The sequence below is a fragment of the Schistocerca cancellata genome, chromosome 3, assembly GCF_023864275.1.
Source record: "Schistocerca cancellata isolate TAMUIC-IGC-003103 chromosome 3, iqSchCanc2.1, whole genome shotgun sequence".
NCBI lineage: Eukaryota > Metazoa > Arthropoda > Insecta > Orthoptera > Acrididae > Schistocerca > Schistocerca cancellata.
In genome coordinates, this window is record NC_064628.1 from 1,837,446 (window position 1) to 1,856,268 (window position 18,823).

Sequence of the window (18,823 nt, forward strand, 5' to 3'; positions counted from 1 at the left end):
ATCAACCCACTTTCAAAAGTTCCACAATTCATTAGTTTGGAGTGGGTTTAATGGTGTTGCAGCCAGCAGGGGAACAATGTCTGCCCTCTTACATATCGCCGCTCTAAATGAGTAGAGCATGAATGCATCAATTTTCGTACAGTTTCCACTTCAGAACTGACATTATTCCTTTCTCTTGTTACTTACAACTTGTAAATGCATTATCCATCATGAAATAGCTAAACTATTTTCAGAAAAAGTACGTAAAAACTTAACATTCCTGTAACACACATTAGCTTCATCTTACTCCAAGTCTGTGAAGTCACCAGAACAGGCAACAACAGAGCATTTTTTATCGAGTGACTAAATCTTGATATTTAGTGATTTATAAGCTTTAATTACATAAAAATAAGAGATATTTTGAGAGAATATTGATTGTAAATGTGATCCGAATCTTATAATCACTGCAAATAATGATGATCTGAACCGTATTTTTAACACAGGAAAATAGCTTATTCTTAGCTTCACGTGGACAGTTTTCACTATGGTGATATCGCCTGAAGTGGTATAGCTGTGAAGAAGTTGAATATTTTACATAAACATAATTGTTTATTTCAAAAAACTGTTATAAATGTTTCACTCTGGAAGACTAAACATGTACAAAAAGATATTTTCCATTTGTGCATAACTTCACATCCTATATAACAGGAATATTATTGATTAAATACATGACAAGACACTAAGTCATGGTCAAATTCCTTTATGCACAATGAAGCCTGTAGCCACCAAAGTATAATTTTTAAGCACCGCTTTTAAAAGCGGTCTTTCTAGACCTGAGTAATACGATAAATGCTTATGCAAAAAAACAAACTAAGCTTGGAATACAGTAGTGCATTACAGTTCAATAACTAAAATTACACAAATTAAATATCATCTCCACAATATTTAAACAATTACTAACTACAAATGATTGATACAGCCAAATTTAATCACAATTCTATTAACAGTATAACATGATTTTTTACAGTGTGCGTCCTTGTGTTTAGATACAAACACACTAATTTCTTATTGATGCCGAATGAAGCTGAACTATCTTGTGACATGATAAAACAGTTTACACGAAATATTTTCCTGAAAAAGAAGAAAAAGAAAATTAATTGTAACACACAATGTACTGATACAGCAAAATGTTATGAATTATAAGCTGTGAATATTAAATTCAATAAATGAAGAGTTGTGGCTCACAGCCTAAAGCACTCCCCCCCCCCCCCCCCCCCTTCATCACATTGGCAGCTTTGGTGATGACACTGCTGTTTATTAATTCAAAAAGCTTTCATTTGTCTTAATGGTTCTCATTCCAGATATTTCCTATCTATTCCATTCCACATCAACATGGAGATAATCAAAAAGGCTGCAGATTATGAATAAGAAGTATCTACCAACAGTTAAATATGGAACAACTGACTTTGAACTAATTGCACCATCACCCTCACCTTATTTAGCATGCTAGTATTATGGAAATGCTTCATGAACTCAAATGGAAATCCCTGGAGGGAAAATGATGCTCTTTTCATAAGGCACTATTGCGGAAACTTAGAGAACCAGCATTTGAGACCAACTGCAGAGCGATTATGCTGCTGCCAATGTACATTTCATTTAATGACCACAAAGATAAGATGAGAGAAGTTACAGCTTCTACAGAGACTTATAGACAGTCATTTTTCTCTCGCTCTATTTGTGAGTGGAACAGCAAGAGAAATGTCTAGTAGTGGTATGTTGTACCCTCCACCACACACTGTAGGATGGCTTGCAGGGTACATACGTAGATGTACAGATCTGCTGCAATCATATGAGATTTTTTTTTTCATTTTTGTTTGATTGCAGGTCTTCATACAATGCTTTAACTTTGACTCAATGCCATCTAATCAACATGCTGTTAATCACCACCATAACTTCCAATAAAACTATTCCACAAAACATCAGAATACAAACCTGTCCGTGATGGAATTACAGGTGTCGGCTCATAAGGTATAGGCTGCCGCTTTGTCTGAACCTCAATCTGATAGGTTGCTTGTGATTGGGAAGCATCAGATAATGGTGGCGATAGATGGCTCCTCTTTTCTGCAAAGGAAGTATTGCTTGTGTTATTACAAGTGCTTTCTATTGACCTTACTCAAAGACGACAAAGAATAATTCAACAACATTAACAATTCTGTATTACTTTACCGCAAATGTTTAGTAGATCATTATGTTGTTGGAGGTAAAAGATGTGCATATGTGGTGTGATCAATGAGCAACAGGAATTTTTATTTTCTTAAAGAATCTTTATTTATCCTCCTCCACCACCACCACCACCACCACCACCTTCAAAGCAATCCCCCCCCCCCCTCCCGCAGATACAAAATACTCGTGCCAGTGCTTTTTCCAATCTTGGAAACACTCCTGGAATTCACTTTTTGTTCTGGTATTCAGCTCCTTCAGCAATTCCATTTTTATCTCAATGGTGGCAAAACAACGTCCTTTCCTGGTTCTCTTCAGACTCTCGAATAGCAAGAAGTTGCAGGGAGCATGTCCGGCAAATATGATGGTTGAGCTAACATAACGGTTTTGTTTTTTTGCCAAAAAATCATGAACAAGCATTGAGGTGTGAGCAGGAGCATTATCACAATGGTATTTCCATGAATGGTTTTGCCACTATTCTAATCGTATTCTTCAGTCAGCTTCATGCAGACTGTGCGTAACTTCCATGTAGTATTCCTTACTGACCATACAACCATAACGCAGGAACTCATGATGCACTATTTCACTGTAATCGAAGAAACGGGAGAGAAGAACCCCCACATGTGACCAAATTTGTCAAATGTTTTTCTTGTTGACTCTTAAGGCAGTTTCTATTGGGACGATTGGGCCTCGGTTTCCATATCATACCGGTATAACCATGTTAGAACCTTCCTTAGAAGTTCTGGATAGTTGTAAAGTTTATTCAGCAATTCCTGAGCAATGTTTGTGCAACACTGTTTTTGGTCGAAATTCAACAATTTTAGAACAAACTTTGCACCTTTACATTCCATGCGTAAATCATAAAAAAAAAATTTGCTTGGCATGAGCCAAAGGATATGCTGACACCAGGAGCAACCTCTCCGATGGCGATTTGGTTAATTTTCCAGAACCACTCTTTACTTCTTCCACACTATTATCAGTAATTTATGTGCTAGGACATCCAGGCCAATCACCATCTTCAATGCCCTCTTGACCCTCTTTTAAATGTTTTATGCCACATGTAAATTCTTGTCCTACTAATAGCAGATTTGTGAAAAGCCAGTGTCAACATTTAAAATACCGTGCTGTATTTTATTCCTTTTTTCAAGAAAAATTTAATGCAACTTCATTGATTCATCTTTTTCAAGAGTAAAATTAGCCCACCATTAGAAACTATGTATAATCTTTTCAACTGTCATCAAAAAACTAAATATTCAAAACAGCTGAAAATGAAAACATACTTCAGGAACATATGTACCAACAAGATAAAAGAAAATTGAAAGTCTAATGTATAAAGCCCGTGAAATTAAAAGATTTCCATAACTTCACATCCCTTACACAATTGAACTGCAAAGTACACCAATATGATAATATAAAAGTGCTACTACGCATTATATTATATTAACTGACTGTTCCATTGGTTCTTATTTATTATTTTACAAACTGATTTTTGGCTATTAGGCTGTCGTCAGTTACAAAAAGATACATCTATGTCGCTGCAAAAATTGCGTAGGATCAAAGATTTTAAACTATCACATCTACAGAGTATTTAAAATTATTTACATAAAAATACAATTTAAAACTATTTAGCTTAGATAAATTTGTGACACATTAAAAAATCAATGACATTACAAATTACAACTGTTCTGAGAAGAAATATAAGTTGAACACTATATAGTACACATTTGTTACATGTTCCAAGAGGCTGACCAATCTTGTCCTCAAAAATACCAATATTACAAACAGGTAAAGCATTGTAAGTGAAACTAAACAGGTAAACTACACACTTTCACTTCTCTCTCACTTTTAATATTTTACTTGTTTATCATATGGGATCTGTTAAACATTACATTATATTGTTCAGTCTAACTGCTTGGAACATATCAAAGGAGTTTATTAAATATTGTTCAATGTATTTTTCTTCTCATAAAATTTGTTGGAATTTGTTGTGTAGTCCACTAGTTAATGTGCAACATATTTTATCTAAGCTAAATAGTTTGAATTCACATTTGTACTAAAATAATTCCTCTCATTTTAACCATAAATCAAACTTTAACAACTGTCTCTTTGGAAACCAACTGACATACTATGTAGATGCACTACTTCAAAATCTTTTATCCTATAAAAATTTCAGAGCCATACACATTTATCTTCGTACCTGACAATGGCATAATAGCTGAAAAGAGATTTGTAAAATAATAAATATTGTGTAACCTTCCACCATTGTCATTTGTTTCTTTTCACTCAGACTTTGTTACTTAATAAACAATGCAAATTAATTTTAAGACTCAGTGAGGGCATATCAATAGGAGAGGACTACAGGACTAAGTTGTCAATGCAAACATCTTAAACTAATTATTTCCAACATACAATGTAATTTCCTCTTACAAGCTGACAAAAAACGAAACATGCACACCAAAGGATATGGCTTCTTTCCAAGTTAGTGTTAAACCCTGTAATTCTTTGAAGAAAGTTTTTGCCATGGTACTACAATCAAGGCTTATATATTGTCATACCTCCCCCCAGCCCCCCCCCCCCTACCAAGAGAGACCAATTGATAATGACAAAGGGGAACACTGTCAGAAGTGATATTTGCACCTAATTCATCCCAAGGAAATGTGATAGGACAGTTAATGTTAACAACTACAGCCTTGCAGAAAATGTTATAGCATTCTGAGGTTATTCACAGTTGTCTATGTTGGAGGGAGAGATGTGGAGACCATCTGGAGGATTTTGTTTGCAATATTGCTTCTATATTGTTGCAATATTTGTCTCTATAGGGAATTTGTGGAAGAGGAAAGTCTTGGAGAAGGTGGTGGTGTAGGCACTAAGAGATTTGGTACTGAAAAAGACAGGTTTGCTACAGAGAAGCTGGAAGGACTGTTTGATGTGGAGAGTGGCAGCTGCATAAGTGGAGGTATTGCTACTTACACGTTGCTTTCAGGTTCTACCTATTTGGAACAATACAAAACAGTCAGAGTATGCAAATACAAAACAGTCAGAGTATGCAAATCTCACCATTTAGAAAGAGTGTAAGTTTTATTGCCAAATAACCTTAAAAAATAGTAATTCACCTAAAAGGCACCCATTCACAAAAGCTTTGTTCAATCAGTTCTTTAACACTGTCTGTCTGTCAGGGGATCATTGCAACGTCGTACTTATTGAAGGGCAGGGGGGTTGTCAAAGGACTATTTAATCAGCATACTTGCTTCACAGATATGCTTACCAACCCAAGTCAAGAAAACACATTTATCACTGCAACTTACATCTCGCATAACTGTCACAATCACACGGTGAAAGTTAGAGACTTATCTTTCTTCCCATGCCTCATCTGCAAATAGAACTGAAAGGATATTATTCTGTTACACCATGTACACACTACCGCACACCACAGAGTGCCCTGCCAACTACATATATAGATAAAGGCCTCCAACACATGTTCACATTTATACTCCGCAAACCACATTACAGTACAAGGTACATGATCCTTCCAGTGTCATTCTCATTTCTTCCCTTTCCTGTTGCACACGCATATGGCTTCAGGACTTCACTTTTATTCTTTTTACATGTAATATATATCTACCACACAATCAAGAAAACCAATACTAGAAAATCCAGGATGGAATAATGACAATATTATGAAAAGATTTCTACTCACCATAAATATGCCCCACTGAGTTGCAGGCAGGCACGATGAAGAGACTGTTATACTTTATAGCTTTCAGTCGAAGCCTTCTTCAGCAAAGAAACACATTCACACAAGCAAGCACACCTCATGCACACATGACCAGGCATCCTGGTGCAGTGGTAGTGGTCATTCATGCACACTGTGTGTGTGTGTGTGTGTGTGTGTGTGTGTGTGTGTGTGTGTGTGTGTTGAGGGGCAGCACAAATGTGCACTTTCTTTTCTGAAGAAGGCTTTGGACAAAAACTATAACATTAATAGTCTTTGTGATGCACCAGTCAGCAACTCAACAAGCCTTATTTATGGTGAGTAGAAATATATCTTTCTCCTAATATTGTTGATATTCCAACCATGAGTTTCCATATTTTGAAAGGGATAGATTGCTACTCACAATATAAAGGAGATTTGAGTTGTAGACAGGCACAACAAAAAGACTGCTATACATTTAAGCTTTCAGCCAAAAGGCTTCTCCTAAAGTAGAAAACACACAAGCACAAGTCACATAAACATGACCACTGTCTCTGGCCTCAGAATAGGTGGTTCTCTTCTTATTGATGTGGGAGTTTCCATCAAATCTACGTGCGATAAGTCAACATGAGATAATAAATGAAATATCCTTAAACCTTTAGTAGGTTCTCTACTGTCACTGTTGTTATACAGAAAATTACGTGCAGCACAAGGTCTAACCTTCTCATTACAGTAATGCAAGTGATAGATTCAATAAACCAATTTTAGTATACAAAATGTTTGGTTGCATACACTAATAGTAACTTTAATTCAAATTTGCATGTAGCAGATCAACCACTATAGCTACATTTACTGACAGCTGTGACTTGCCAGATTAGGTGATGCAATGTCAACAAGATTTCACCTAGTTTCATTCATTCATTAATGTCTTACTGTGCAATATCTGAAGCAGAGCAAGAAAATACTGATTACTTAGAAACATATATTAATGAAAATATGTTGTGGCCATCTCCAGACATCTTGTGACAGAGTTCTATGGAGCTATGCTTCCCTTTTGTGGTTTACTGTCAACAATTCACAGTACAAGAAGAGCACATTTTATAATTATAACAGTAAATAGAAAATTAAGCTACATTATCTGTTCTTCAGCCAAACCAAGGTGAAAAAAAAATTAAAGTATACAGTCAATCATCTGACGATTTATCCATTATTGTAGAAGATCAAATAGATAACACTACTACTTAATGAAACATTATCTTTTGACAATTTTATTTACTTCATAGAGACTTTCTTGACATGTTCAAAGCAACCTTCTGAGTGAGGATGGGTTTACGCAACATTTTGTACATTTTTTTTTCCATAATGCTAAGCCCAGATTAAGTTTGTAGCACTCCATTGTATTCAGTATGAAATTAGCTGGGCCACAGAATGTCAAGATGCTGCACAAAAAATACTTTATTTCTTTATTAACTCAATATCATTAATTGTCGAAAGACTCAATTGCAAAAAGTAATAATCATTTGAGGACTAAAACTGTCACTTAGTCTGCTCCAAAGATGACTCAAAAATACACTGTGTGCAATTTATTCTGCCGGTTATGACTACTACACAGCACCCCCATAGTTGAGTGGGGCTCCTGGAACATACGGGTACTTTTAGTGTATGCACTGGCCTGCTCTGGTGCGAGTTATAGGCATTTCTGGACTCTCCATCATGGTTGCTGGATGTATTTACGGCAGTGTGTTTCCTTCATCTGCCATATCCTCTTCAGTCTGTTCTGGCACAGTGGACATGATTTCGCTCTGCTGTTCGTACCTTATTTTATCATATGCCATCAGCACATCTGTGGACTTTACCCTTTCTAGTGAGACTGTTTGCTGTTGCAATATATAGGCATTGTGTGATCTCTTTCCAAAACTCTGTATGGCCTGGTGTGCGAGTGTTGCATTGGTGGATGTACTGCATTACATGGGAACAATTGCTCAGCTCTCTATGCCCAAACAGATTGTGTTCCCCATTGTTGCAAGCCAAGTGAGGGGCTTATTTTGGCTGTGTATCCCTTTACTTGCTGCAGTACAGACAAATAAATACCACCTAAACAGGCCTTGAAGGCCACTGTGTCATCCTCAGCCCTTAGGTGTCACCAGATGCAGATATGGAGGGAGATGTGGTCAGTACATTGCTCTCCCAGCCTTTGTCAGTTTTGGTGACCAGTGTCACTAATACTCAGTCAAGTAGCTCCTCAATTCGCCTCACAAAGGCTGAGTGCATCCCATTTGCCAACAGCACTCAACAGACCCAGACAGTGACCCATCCAAGAGCTAGCCAAACCTAACAGCACTTAATTTCGGTGATCTGAAGGGGACCGGTGTTAACACAGCAGCAAGGCCGCTGATTTACTTGCTGCAGTACATATGGTAGATTCACTGTCATCAGTTCTGCATGTGCTGTAGAAAGTTCTATTGGTAGGCACACAGTTTCTTCATATGTATCTCCCTTACTGAAGCCACTATTATTTGGTTTGCATGCGGTCTGTAGACCTAGCAACACTAATGACAATGTGGAGGACCAATTCTCCTTGGGGCACATCAATGACACAAAGTTCTCTGTCAATATTCAGCCATCCCATTACTACCTGGGTGCTAGTTGTGTGATGGTGCCAAAACCCCCACACACTGAGCAGTTCTGGGAGCAGTTTAGACTCAAGCTGTCACCCTTGTCTGTGGTCACATGCAATGAGCAGCCTAAACTTGCTATCCATGTCACCAGGAGAACTCTTTCTACTGTCTCCGCCAGTATTGTTACAACCTCAGCCCATTGCATATATCTGTAAATGGCAGTTAGCAAGTAATGATATCCTTCCGAAAGTGTCAGTGGCCCCTTTATGTCTAAATGCATGTGTGCAAACGTTATGGGTTTGTGAATTCCCCCACTGGTTTGTGGACATTCCTCCCTGTCTTTTACCTCTTGCACACTATACACGCCTTGGCCACCTGCAGCAATCCTTTCTCATGCTTGGCCACCCAAATCTTTCTGCCAGGAGCTTCATGCTAGTGTTTGCACGCTGACGGGCTAGGTTATGAATACCATCAAAAATTGCTTTTCTTAACTGCTTAGGTACAAATGGTCTATGTTTACCTTGTGACATCACACCAGATAACAATATTTGCCCCTTCTGGTTGTACCTGTTTAAAATGTAGCCCTGTACAGCTATTCCATAGGTACTCCGTTAGATGAAGATCCCTAGCTTGTGCAGCAGCAAACTGCTCTTAACCTACTGTACAGGAAGATGGCTTCGCCACTTGAGAAGAAGTCATCTATGACATTTGCAGCCACCGTAACATGTCATGTATATCTAATGAACTGGCCAATAAATTCTAATTGGCAGAATTATCTCAGGGACAAAGTGTTCTTACACTTCTTGAAAGCGAAAGTTATAGGCAGGCTTGTGATCAGTGTAAATTGTGACTGCCTTAGCTTCTACAGTATCATAAGGGCTTGTAACGGAACATATTAAAGGCTTTACTGTACCGAAGTGTGCGATACCCTCCAAATTCAACCAGTTTAACGAGTATTTATGATTATAGCAAAGGTATTGTGTATGTTAACAATGATTGCATAACATGTCTCCATAAACAGTCAACCCATTAAATTATACTGAGTAACTGACCCACACAAAAGTTAATATCACTTGATCACTGATACAGCAAATGTCATCGTGTAAAAACACTAAGTTCATCTTAAATAATTAATATGAAGTACGAAAAATAGTGGCCAACTTAGGTATTTTGGATCTCCTTAAATAAAAATCACCCAGTGAAACCTATTTGTTCACTAGGAGCGTTTTCACTCAGTATTCACGAAATCAATCCTATTTTAGTTGAAAACCAATGTAATTCTTAATAATTCATGTTATTTACTTATTTATGCAAATTAGAGACGTCAATTGACAAACTTCTAAAAAACGGCCTTTTTGTAACAAAGAATTATTCTGTCAAGTCAACAAATCTGTCTGTCATTTTAATAACATGTTAAATTATGTCATTTGATGCAAATTAATAACTTTTCTGCACAAATTATGATAACAGATGTACATGTGACTTGTAAACTATATCTCTTTTTAGTAGTTCTTTGACAATGTTATAAATACAAGCAGCAAGAACGGTCAAAAGGCAGTCGGAATGTCACTTTGGTAAAGTGTGTTTGTGTGTTATTGTTTGAGGTGGATAAACACTGCAAAGAACATGTAACGGAAGTACTACTTTGTGTTGAGTCATCGTCTTTGGTGGACAGTGGAATTAAGATGGCCACCAGAGTAATAAATATTTGAAGTTTACATATTTGTTGGTTTCGCTCGTTCTTTATCATCAAAAGCACATAAAAAACACGGGACCTCATGTTTTTAACCCTAGACAACCAGATTTAGAGCCAGCATCAGCATCGAGACACAGCAGCGATCCAGCAAGTAGCAGCGATTACCACAACACAATGCATTTTAATGGCGCCAACCTAACATCAAGTGCTAACAAGCTCCGTAAATGGGAGTGAAATAGTGCTATTATAGCAATTAGCTATATCTACGACTAGGCGACCATTACAGGCTTCACTTCACTAGCGACACCATGAGCTTGTGCGGAAAAGAAAGCTAACGGCTGCCAGTAATTGTCTTCATACTGGTGGAGGGCTGCACCCACTGCCGGTTGGTTGGTGTTGACTACTACTGCTAACAGTGCTTGGAGCACAGGGTGTGCTAATAAAACCACTTTTCTTACACTGGCCTTTACTTGGTCGAAAGCCCTCTATATTTCTGGGATGCATTGCAGGGGCCATCAGCCTTTCACATTCTTACCCACTAGTGCTGCAGTCAAGGGCACTTTTATCCCTGCTTTCCGGGTGTCAATGACAGCCCCTAGAAATCTCATGAGCTTATGAAAATTGTCTGGCCAGGCACGTCTCTGATTATGTCTATTTTGCTCTTCAATGAGTGGATTTTGGCTGCTGATAATGCATTTCCCAGAAACATCACATGCTGCCGCCTGAATGTACACTTCGCCTTGTTTACTACTGTGACATTTTTTCATGCAGTCAAAAACGGTCTTGAGACGTTCTTTGTGCAATGCTGGTGACTGGAAACTTCAGAATGCCGTCAAGTTACTCAAAAACAACATTCCTATCCTCACAGTACTTTGTGTGGCATTTTCAGCCCAAAAGGCATTCTTAAAGACTTTAACAATCCGAATGTATGGTATGTCGTCTTCCGCTACCGTTATCTGATTGTATGTCTTTTTTTTTTTAGTCAGTCTTGCTGGAAATGGCTGTTCCCGCCAACACACCACTAAAGTCGTTGATAATCGGTACTGGGTAGCAGTGTGGGATTGTATAATAGACATTTAATGTGTGGTAATCACCGCGGAGCCTTCATGCATCATCTTCCTTTATGACAAGATGTAGCAGTGATGCCCATGGGCTATCAGACCTTCATATCATGCCCATTCACAACATGTTATCAAACTATTTTTGCCGCCACAGGACTGTCTGGCACTAACTTTCTAGGCCACCACGAGACTGATAGCCCTGGTGTGGTCCTAACGTAATGCACCATGTTGTGCGACACCTGTTGTATGCGTGCCATGGTAACACTACTATACTTCCACACCACCAAACTGTGTGTGTGTGTGTGTGTGTGTGTGTGTGTGTGTGTGTGTGTGTGTGTGTGTGTGTGTGTGTGTGTGTGTGTAGACTTTGTTAACAGCCCGCTCATGATGCTGTGATTGATGTGCAGAGACCAATTTTCGTCCTGAGCACTACGCAAGTTCATTCATACGTACAGAAGGGAAATCCGACAATGTTTGGCCCCTTTTGGTCAAGGCGCACACCCTGCAATTTTTCTCTAAGGACTTTACAAAAGCTATTCGAATAAAAAATTCATTTTTACTTATAGCTTTATGTGTCAGCTTCACAGTTATATGCCTGTCACCTCGTTAATGGTCATAATTATTGTGATATTTGCAAGCAAGTAAGACACTGGGTGAAATTAAAAAAGTTTGCAATGAAAAATTGGGGTGGCTATTATTTTGCATTTGGTGTGTACTACATAATATGTTGCTGTTTATGAAACTTATCTAACATGTTGAATTTTTCTTTCAACTTGGGTAGAAGTCAATCTGTAACCAATCTTGAGAAAATTGGTCTGATTTAGCACTCCCATTTCTGATTGCATATGCCAGTGATAAATCGAGAATGAAATATCCGCAACATTCCTCTTATTTCATAAATGGTTTTAAATACTGAAATCAGATTTTGGGAAATAATTCCATGCAAGGAGGAGAGTATTTTGCCACATCGTTATTATGTAAAACTTCTTTATCTTCCATTATTCCACTTAATACAGTCTTTTTCAATGAAAGAATAATTTTTAAGGGCCGTTGATAGCTAGTAAAATGGAAAATGCTATGGGTTTTGGAACATCATACAAGAAGACATCACATTTATTTTTGTACCAATGACTTGCTTTTCCATAAGACATTGGTGTTTTTTTCCTCGATTTCTCAATTAATAAACTTAAATCAATCATTTCAGAATACTCTCACAATTGCGTCTGCACAGCATGTCAGTGAGGTGACACTGTGTAAACTCTGCTCTGTTTTGGCGAAAGAAGCTGATTGTAACAGGGCAACAAGAGAAATGTGTAGGATTTCCTCAAATTTTGCCACTCTTGATGCTTCTCTGAAAGCTACAAATGGTTAACAAGCCAGGCAAAAATTAATCGCCGATTTTGTTGCATTTTCAGTGGAATTAATTTTAGATATTAACCAAAGTAGATGCAACACATCTTTTTCAATAGCCACCATGTATGGGCATGGAGAGATTCCACTTAATATTTACAAAAAAGTGAGCATAGGCTTCAGCTGAGAACGGCACTTCCATTCCACAGCTCGGCATTTCCCCTACAGTGCCTGTCTGCAGCCCACATCGCTGCCACTCTCCCCATATGTGACCTGCCGGCTGCACATCTACTGGCCATGTTACAGTGTGTGCACTCCGTTTATAGCTTTCAGCCTAGGAATCTGTGACCGCTTCTCCATCCCTCCTGATATGAGCAGTGCCAAGACTGATCTGAATCCTCTTCTGACTATGGAAGTTACTCCAAATATGGGCACATCCACCTCTACGAATCACCACATACATCTCTAACGAAACCCTAGGTCTCTCTTCACTTCACGATTTGTGACCCAGTCTATGAGGTAGTGGCAATCTGACTTCATGTCTTATGTATAACTGCTGAGACAGCATTGGTAAGATTGCTACTTTACTCACTGTGTTGAGTCCTTCGCTATATTCTCCTCCCTGGATCCCGTGGTCCGCCACACCTACTGCCCGCCACTGATACCATTTGGGTATGTGTATGGTAACTTACATCTCTGAGTTCTCCCGCCAAAATGCCGATGGCACCAGCCTATTGGGTCATTTTGTTTTGGTCCACTGTTGTCTCCCATGTTCTGCTTGGACATGGTTCTCTTGTTTCCTAACAGGCTTGCTATCTGATTTTGCAGTGTGTCTTTTCTGTTCTTTAAGACAGTGTATCTGCTTACTGAAGTCCGATTGTTACCCTTTTTGGATAGCTTGGTAACCATTGTTACACTTGCCGCACATGTATAAATCCAGTGATGCATAAGCTTTGCACACTACTGTGATCACTGTGTAGACATCTTTTCTGTACATTAACTCTGCTGACTTTATGATCCCCCAGTAGTTGCACCATCCAGATATGCCACAGCATTGCATCTGGCAATTTTGTCTCTTCTACAATGCCTCTCAAGTGCCGCCAATATTCAGTTTTGCTCATTACTCGGCACCTGCTGCATTCAGTGGTCAAGTGGTTTGCATACTCTGCTGATTAACAGCTTCTTAGACTCTCATATCGCAGATCTTGTGGCAAGTTTGGTATTACGTCTGCACATATAGTGACAGCCCTAGCATCTAGTCCATTAACAGTCACTGCAAACTTCATGCACTCATCGGTTATCTCGTTTTGTGCAAATGCTAGTTTGAGCACTGTGAACCAAAGTTCTGGTTTTTCTGGCAAGTACTGCGGTGTCTGTGCCTTCCTCTGTGTTTTTCTTACTACTGTAGTTCTGTCATTGGTTGCTGTATATGAACCCACCAATGCATTTTCCTTTTCCCCTATTGCTGGTTGGAGTTGTTCTACCTTCCTCTGTAAATCATCCTGTAGATCTGCAAGCTGCCTCTTTGTCTGAATGTTACTCATCTCTTGTGATAACAATATTTGATGACTTTGCATGCCTGGTTGCGTATTTTCACATTTTTGTGGGGTCATCACTGCTATGTATTTGCTACGAAATTAACTAGACTACATGATGTCAAGATACTACACACCAAGTGAACTTTATTTTGTTATCAACACAATATTATGAACCATCAAGAGAATAAGAAAAAGAGTAATAATCATTCATAGAGTAAACAAACTCTCTTAGTACACTTCAGAGAGGAGACAAAAATACAATGCAGGCAGTGACTCCTCAAAGTTCACCTCCCATAATCTTAGTGTAAAATGGAAGGATGTTCTCATTGTGTGTGTGTGTGTGTGTGTGTGTGTGTGTGTGTGTGTGTGTGTAAGGCCGGACAAATTTCTTAACCTGAAATAGGGAACACTGGTCCTGTAATGACCTGGCTGAAAGTTATTGGACCAAGTGAGAAATTCTGAAATTTACTACTAGTCTGCTGATGAAGATGAAACTAATTACATACTTTGTTGTGATACCTTTATTTATCTGCAAGACTTGATAAGATGCTACATTCACAACTGTTGTGCAAAGTGGTGTATCACAACTGTCATATAAAGTGGTGTTGCCAAGTTTCTATGTGTTACTTCATTACACCAAGTACTGTCAAGCATCCCACTGTTGTTCGGGATTAGGACAAGGATATGAGCTGGCCATGGACCAAGACCTTTCCATGAACACATGATGCAAGTATTCACAAGCAAGACGCACAATGCAGGATGGAGCTCCATGTCAGAACTATATACATTCACGAAGATAAAATGGGATCCCTTCCAATAATGTTGAAAGAATGTGTCTCAAAAATACAGTGCATGCCATTGCACTTCAACTGCTAAGAAAATACTTGTCTATTTACCAACCATTAACTATGTGCAACCAGAAGTTCACTGCAAGTCTGTTAACGGTACTTCAGAACTTTCCTCATCCATGTGATTAAGTATCACGTCTCACAGTTTGCCAAGAATCTTTACGTAGTAGACCTTAATAGTTATACTGCAGTATCTCCTTCCTTCTTTTCTGTAACATGGAAAAACCTGGTGTGCATCTGATTGCTGCTACATAGGCTCTTGGCCTGATACAACCTGTCAGTTTCCGAAAAATCTGCTTTTGCTTCTCAGAACACAAGACATGTTTACAGATTTCAAAACCAGGTGCTGGAACATAAGGGCTAATTAACTGTATACTTCAATTTATTAACATGGACTGCAGTCTTCTCACTGTTTGAACTAGGACTGGCCTTGTTAGTGCAAACATCACAACATATGCAACACATTAGCAGTTTTCTATCCCAATTCATCCTGAGGCATATCTACATATTTGTCGAGTTTGCATACCCTACAACATTAACAATTACTTCCATCATAGTAAATCAATTTATTACGTAATATGAACAATTCATGAGTCTCATATTCTAATGAGAAAATTGCGACACAATACATCTGCTTTTATAACCTCCAAACCAGTCACTTCCACACCATAGTTCCTCATAAGACATTGACATTTCCACTTCATCACCCCTAAAAAAATCTTATTTCACAAACAATATGCAGCTGCCTACACAGGATGTCCCATTTATCTTGCTCACCCAAGTTAACTTTTATCTTGTGCATTAAATGAAAAATTGTTTCAACCAACACTTTAACATCGCTGGTTAGTTCTTTCTGAGGGTATATGTTTCATGTATCCCCCAGATGTATGAGATACTGGGTACAGGTTAAATTGTTTAAATGGAACCACGTTCATTTTATTGAAGAATACACTTACACTCTCCAAGAACTATTCAAAAATGTATCACACTGTACCATTTTTGTCACTAAAACAGACGTGTGAACAATAAAGAGTGCACAGGTACCGATAGAGAAAAATCTAACTTTATTGCCTTGACTGTACATATTACATACCCAATGAAGTGCTGTAGTAGAGGTGTGGGTCTTGTTTAAGATTTCCAACTTAGTATCTGCATAGCAGTAATACACATTATGAATACAATTTTTACTGTGTAAAGGTGTACGATGTATACACATTAGAGTAGGGCAGAAATCCTGCTGATTGTAACGGAACATATTAAAGGCTTTACTGTACCGAAGTATGCGATACCCTCCAAATTCAACCAGTTTAACGAGTATTTATGATTATAGAAAAGTTATTGTGTATGTTAACAATGATTGCATAACATGTCTGCATAAACAGTCAACCCATTAAATTATACTGAGTAACTGACCCACACAAAAGTTTATATCACTTGATCACTGATACAGCAAATGTCATCATGTAAAAACACTAAGTTCATCTTAAATAATTAATATGAAGTATGAAAAATAGTGGCCAACTTAGGTATTTTGGATCTCCTTAAATAAAAATCACCCAGTGAAACCTATTTGTTCACTAGGAGCGTTTTCACTCAGTATTCACGTAAGCAATCCTATTTTAGACGAAAACCAATGTAATTCTTAATAATTCATGTTATTTACTTATTTATGCAAATTAGAGAAGTCAATTGACAAACTTCTAAAAAACGGCCTTTTTGTAACAAAGAATTATTCTGTCAAGTCAACAAATCTGTCTGTCATTTTAATAACATGTTAAATTATGTCACTCGATGCAAATTAATAACTTTTCTGCACATATTATGATAACAGATGTACATGTGACTTGTAAACTATATCTCTTTTTAGTAGTTCTTTGACAATGTTATAAATACGTGTGGAGTTGCTAGTCTCCCATCGGGCGCCTCCCCAGGTGGCGGATAGGGGAATGCCCACCAGATATGGAGGGTACCGGGGAAATAAAATACCCGGGGTGGACCAAAACTAGCAACTACTGCCTTGTAGTTTAGGTATTGGATTACCAAAGGCTAAAGGAAGAAAACCTTGAGCAAAAATTACCTGGTCCTCCAGGTTGGGGGTTAATGCGATGGCCAACTCCCCATTCATTGGAAAAACCTCACTGGTTAAAAAGCCTATAAGATTACAGCAGGACGGATATAATAGGAGACGAAAAAGGCTAAGAAAATGGACTGTCTTAATTGGTGTATGGAATATACAAGGATTACAAAATAAAGTAGGAGAAGTGATTAAAGAAATGGAGGCTAGAAATCAAGATATTATTATACTCCCAGAAACTAAGAAAAAAGGACGAGGTATTGAACGAATAGGATCATATACACATTTCTATAGTGGTGTCCCAAAAAAATCAAAGAGCAAAACGGGGGATATCGATATTGATGAAAAACAAATTCAAAAGAATGGTCACAAACTGGGAACCTATTGATGAAAATCTGATTAAAATTAATATTGATATTCATGGATACAAAATTACTATTATAGGAGTATATGGAATAAGCGAAGATGAACCAATTTGTAAAAAGGATGATTTCTATAATAATTTAAATGGAATCATAGAGGATATCGGGAAAACCAGGGAGATTATTATTGCAGGGGATTTTAACAGTAGAACTGGAAGTAAAATTGGAAATAAAATTATAGGACCATTTGGAGAAAATGTTATAAATGATAATGGTAATAGACTTATTGATATCTGTGAACAAAATTCATTGAAAATATTAAATGGCTTTTATCAACATAAAGAAATACATAAATACACATGGCATAAAGATACATTGAATCAAAAATCAATAATAGACTATATTATAATTAAACAGCAAACGAGGATAAAAATACATGACATAAGAGTATATAGAGGGGTAACTCTTAGCGATCATTATTTGGTAAATTCCAAATTTTTATTCCCCTTCAGAGGAAAAAGCACTGAAGAAAATCGAAATTGTCCTATAGAAAATATACAAACAGAAATCAAAATTCCTAAATATAATTTGAATAGTTTGGAGAATGAAAGCACAATATTTTTATATCAAAAGAGATTAGATGAAAAACTGGTAGAAACAGAGTTTTATAATACAGAAGATCAATATCATTATTTTGTAAATAAACTACATGAAGCCACCAAGGAAGCTTTAGGAGAAACAGAAGAAACACGTACAAACCATCCATTATACTACTGGAATGAAGAAATTAAAAAGGAAGTGAAATTAAAGAAAGAAAAATATTTAAAATGGTTAAATACCAGAAATCTTCAAGATAAAATAGAGCTTAATGCACAACAAGCGAAAATCCGGAAAAAGGTTGCAGAAGCAAAAAACAAAGTTTGGGAACAGTCATGTCAAAAAATTGAATCCTATATTGGTGGTAAAAGAAACACAGAAGCATGGAAAACTATAAAAAATTTAAGAAGGAATTCCAAAGAAACAACACATATTAAATATATTACTCATGACTCTTGGGAAAAATATTTTAAAAGTTTATTAACAGAAAACAGGGAAGAATACTTGGGAAACCCTGAATATAATGAAATGATAGATCTACAAGCAGAGAATTACATCCGTTTGGAAATAGAGACAGTAAAAACTGCAATAAAATCTTTAAAGAATGGAAGGGCTTCCTGCAGAATTATTAAAATTAGGAACAAAGAAATTAATGGAATTGTTAAGAAACCTTTTCGAAAGATGTTTAAATGGGGAAGATGTCCCAAATGATTTGAAAGTAGGATATATTCCAGTGATACATAAAAAAGGAGCGATAGATGAGTGTAAAAATTATAGGGGAATAACAGT

General features: G+C 37.4%; 1 protein-coding gene across 1 annotated transcript in view; it reads right to left on the bottom strand.

The window, feature by feature from the left end:
* Positions 1–566: 566 nt before the first annotated feature.
* LOC126176757 (regulation of nuclear pre-mRNA domain-containing protein 1A-like) overlaps positions 567–18,823 on the bottom strand; it is a 50,659-nt gene continuing 32,402 nt past the window's right edge. The window contains exons 3-4 of the mRNA XM_049923926.1: positions 1,972–2,100; positions 567–1,110 (exon numbers count right to left, since the gene is read on the bottom strand). Coding sequence (XP_049779883.1) covers positions 1,094–1,110; positions 1,972–2,100 — 146 coding nt within the window. The 3' untranslated portion in view covers positions 567–1,093. The remainder of the gene's footprint in view (positions 1,111–1,971; positions 2,101–18,823) is intronic.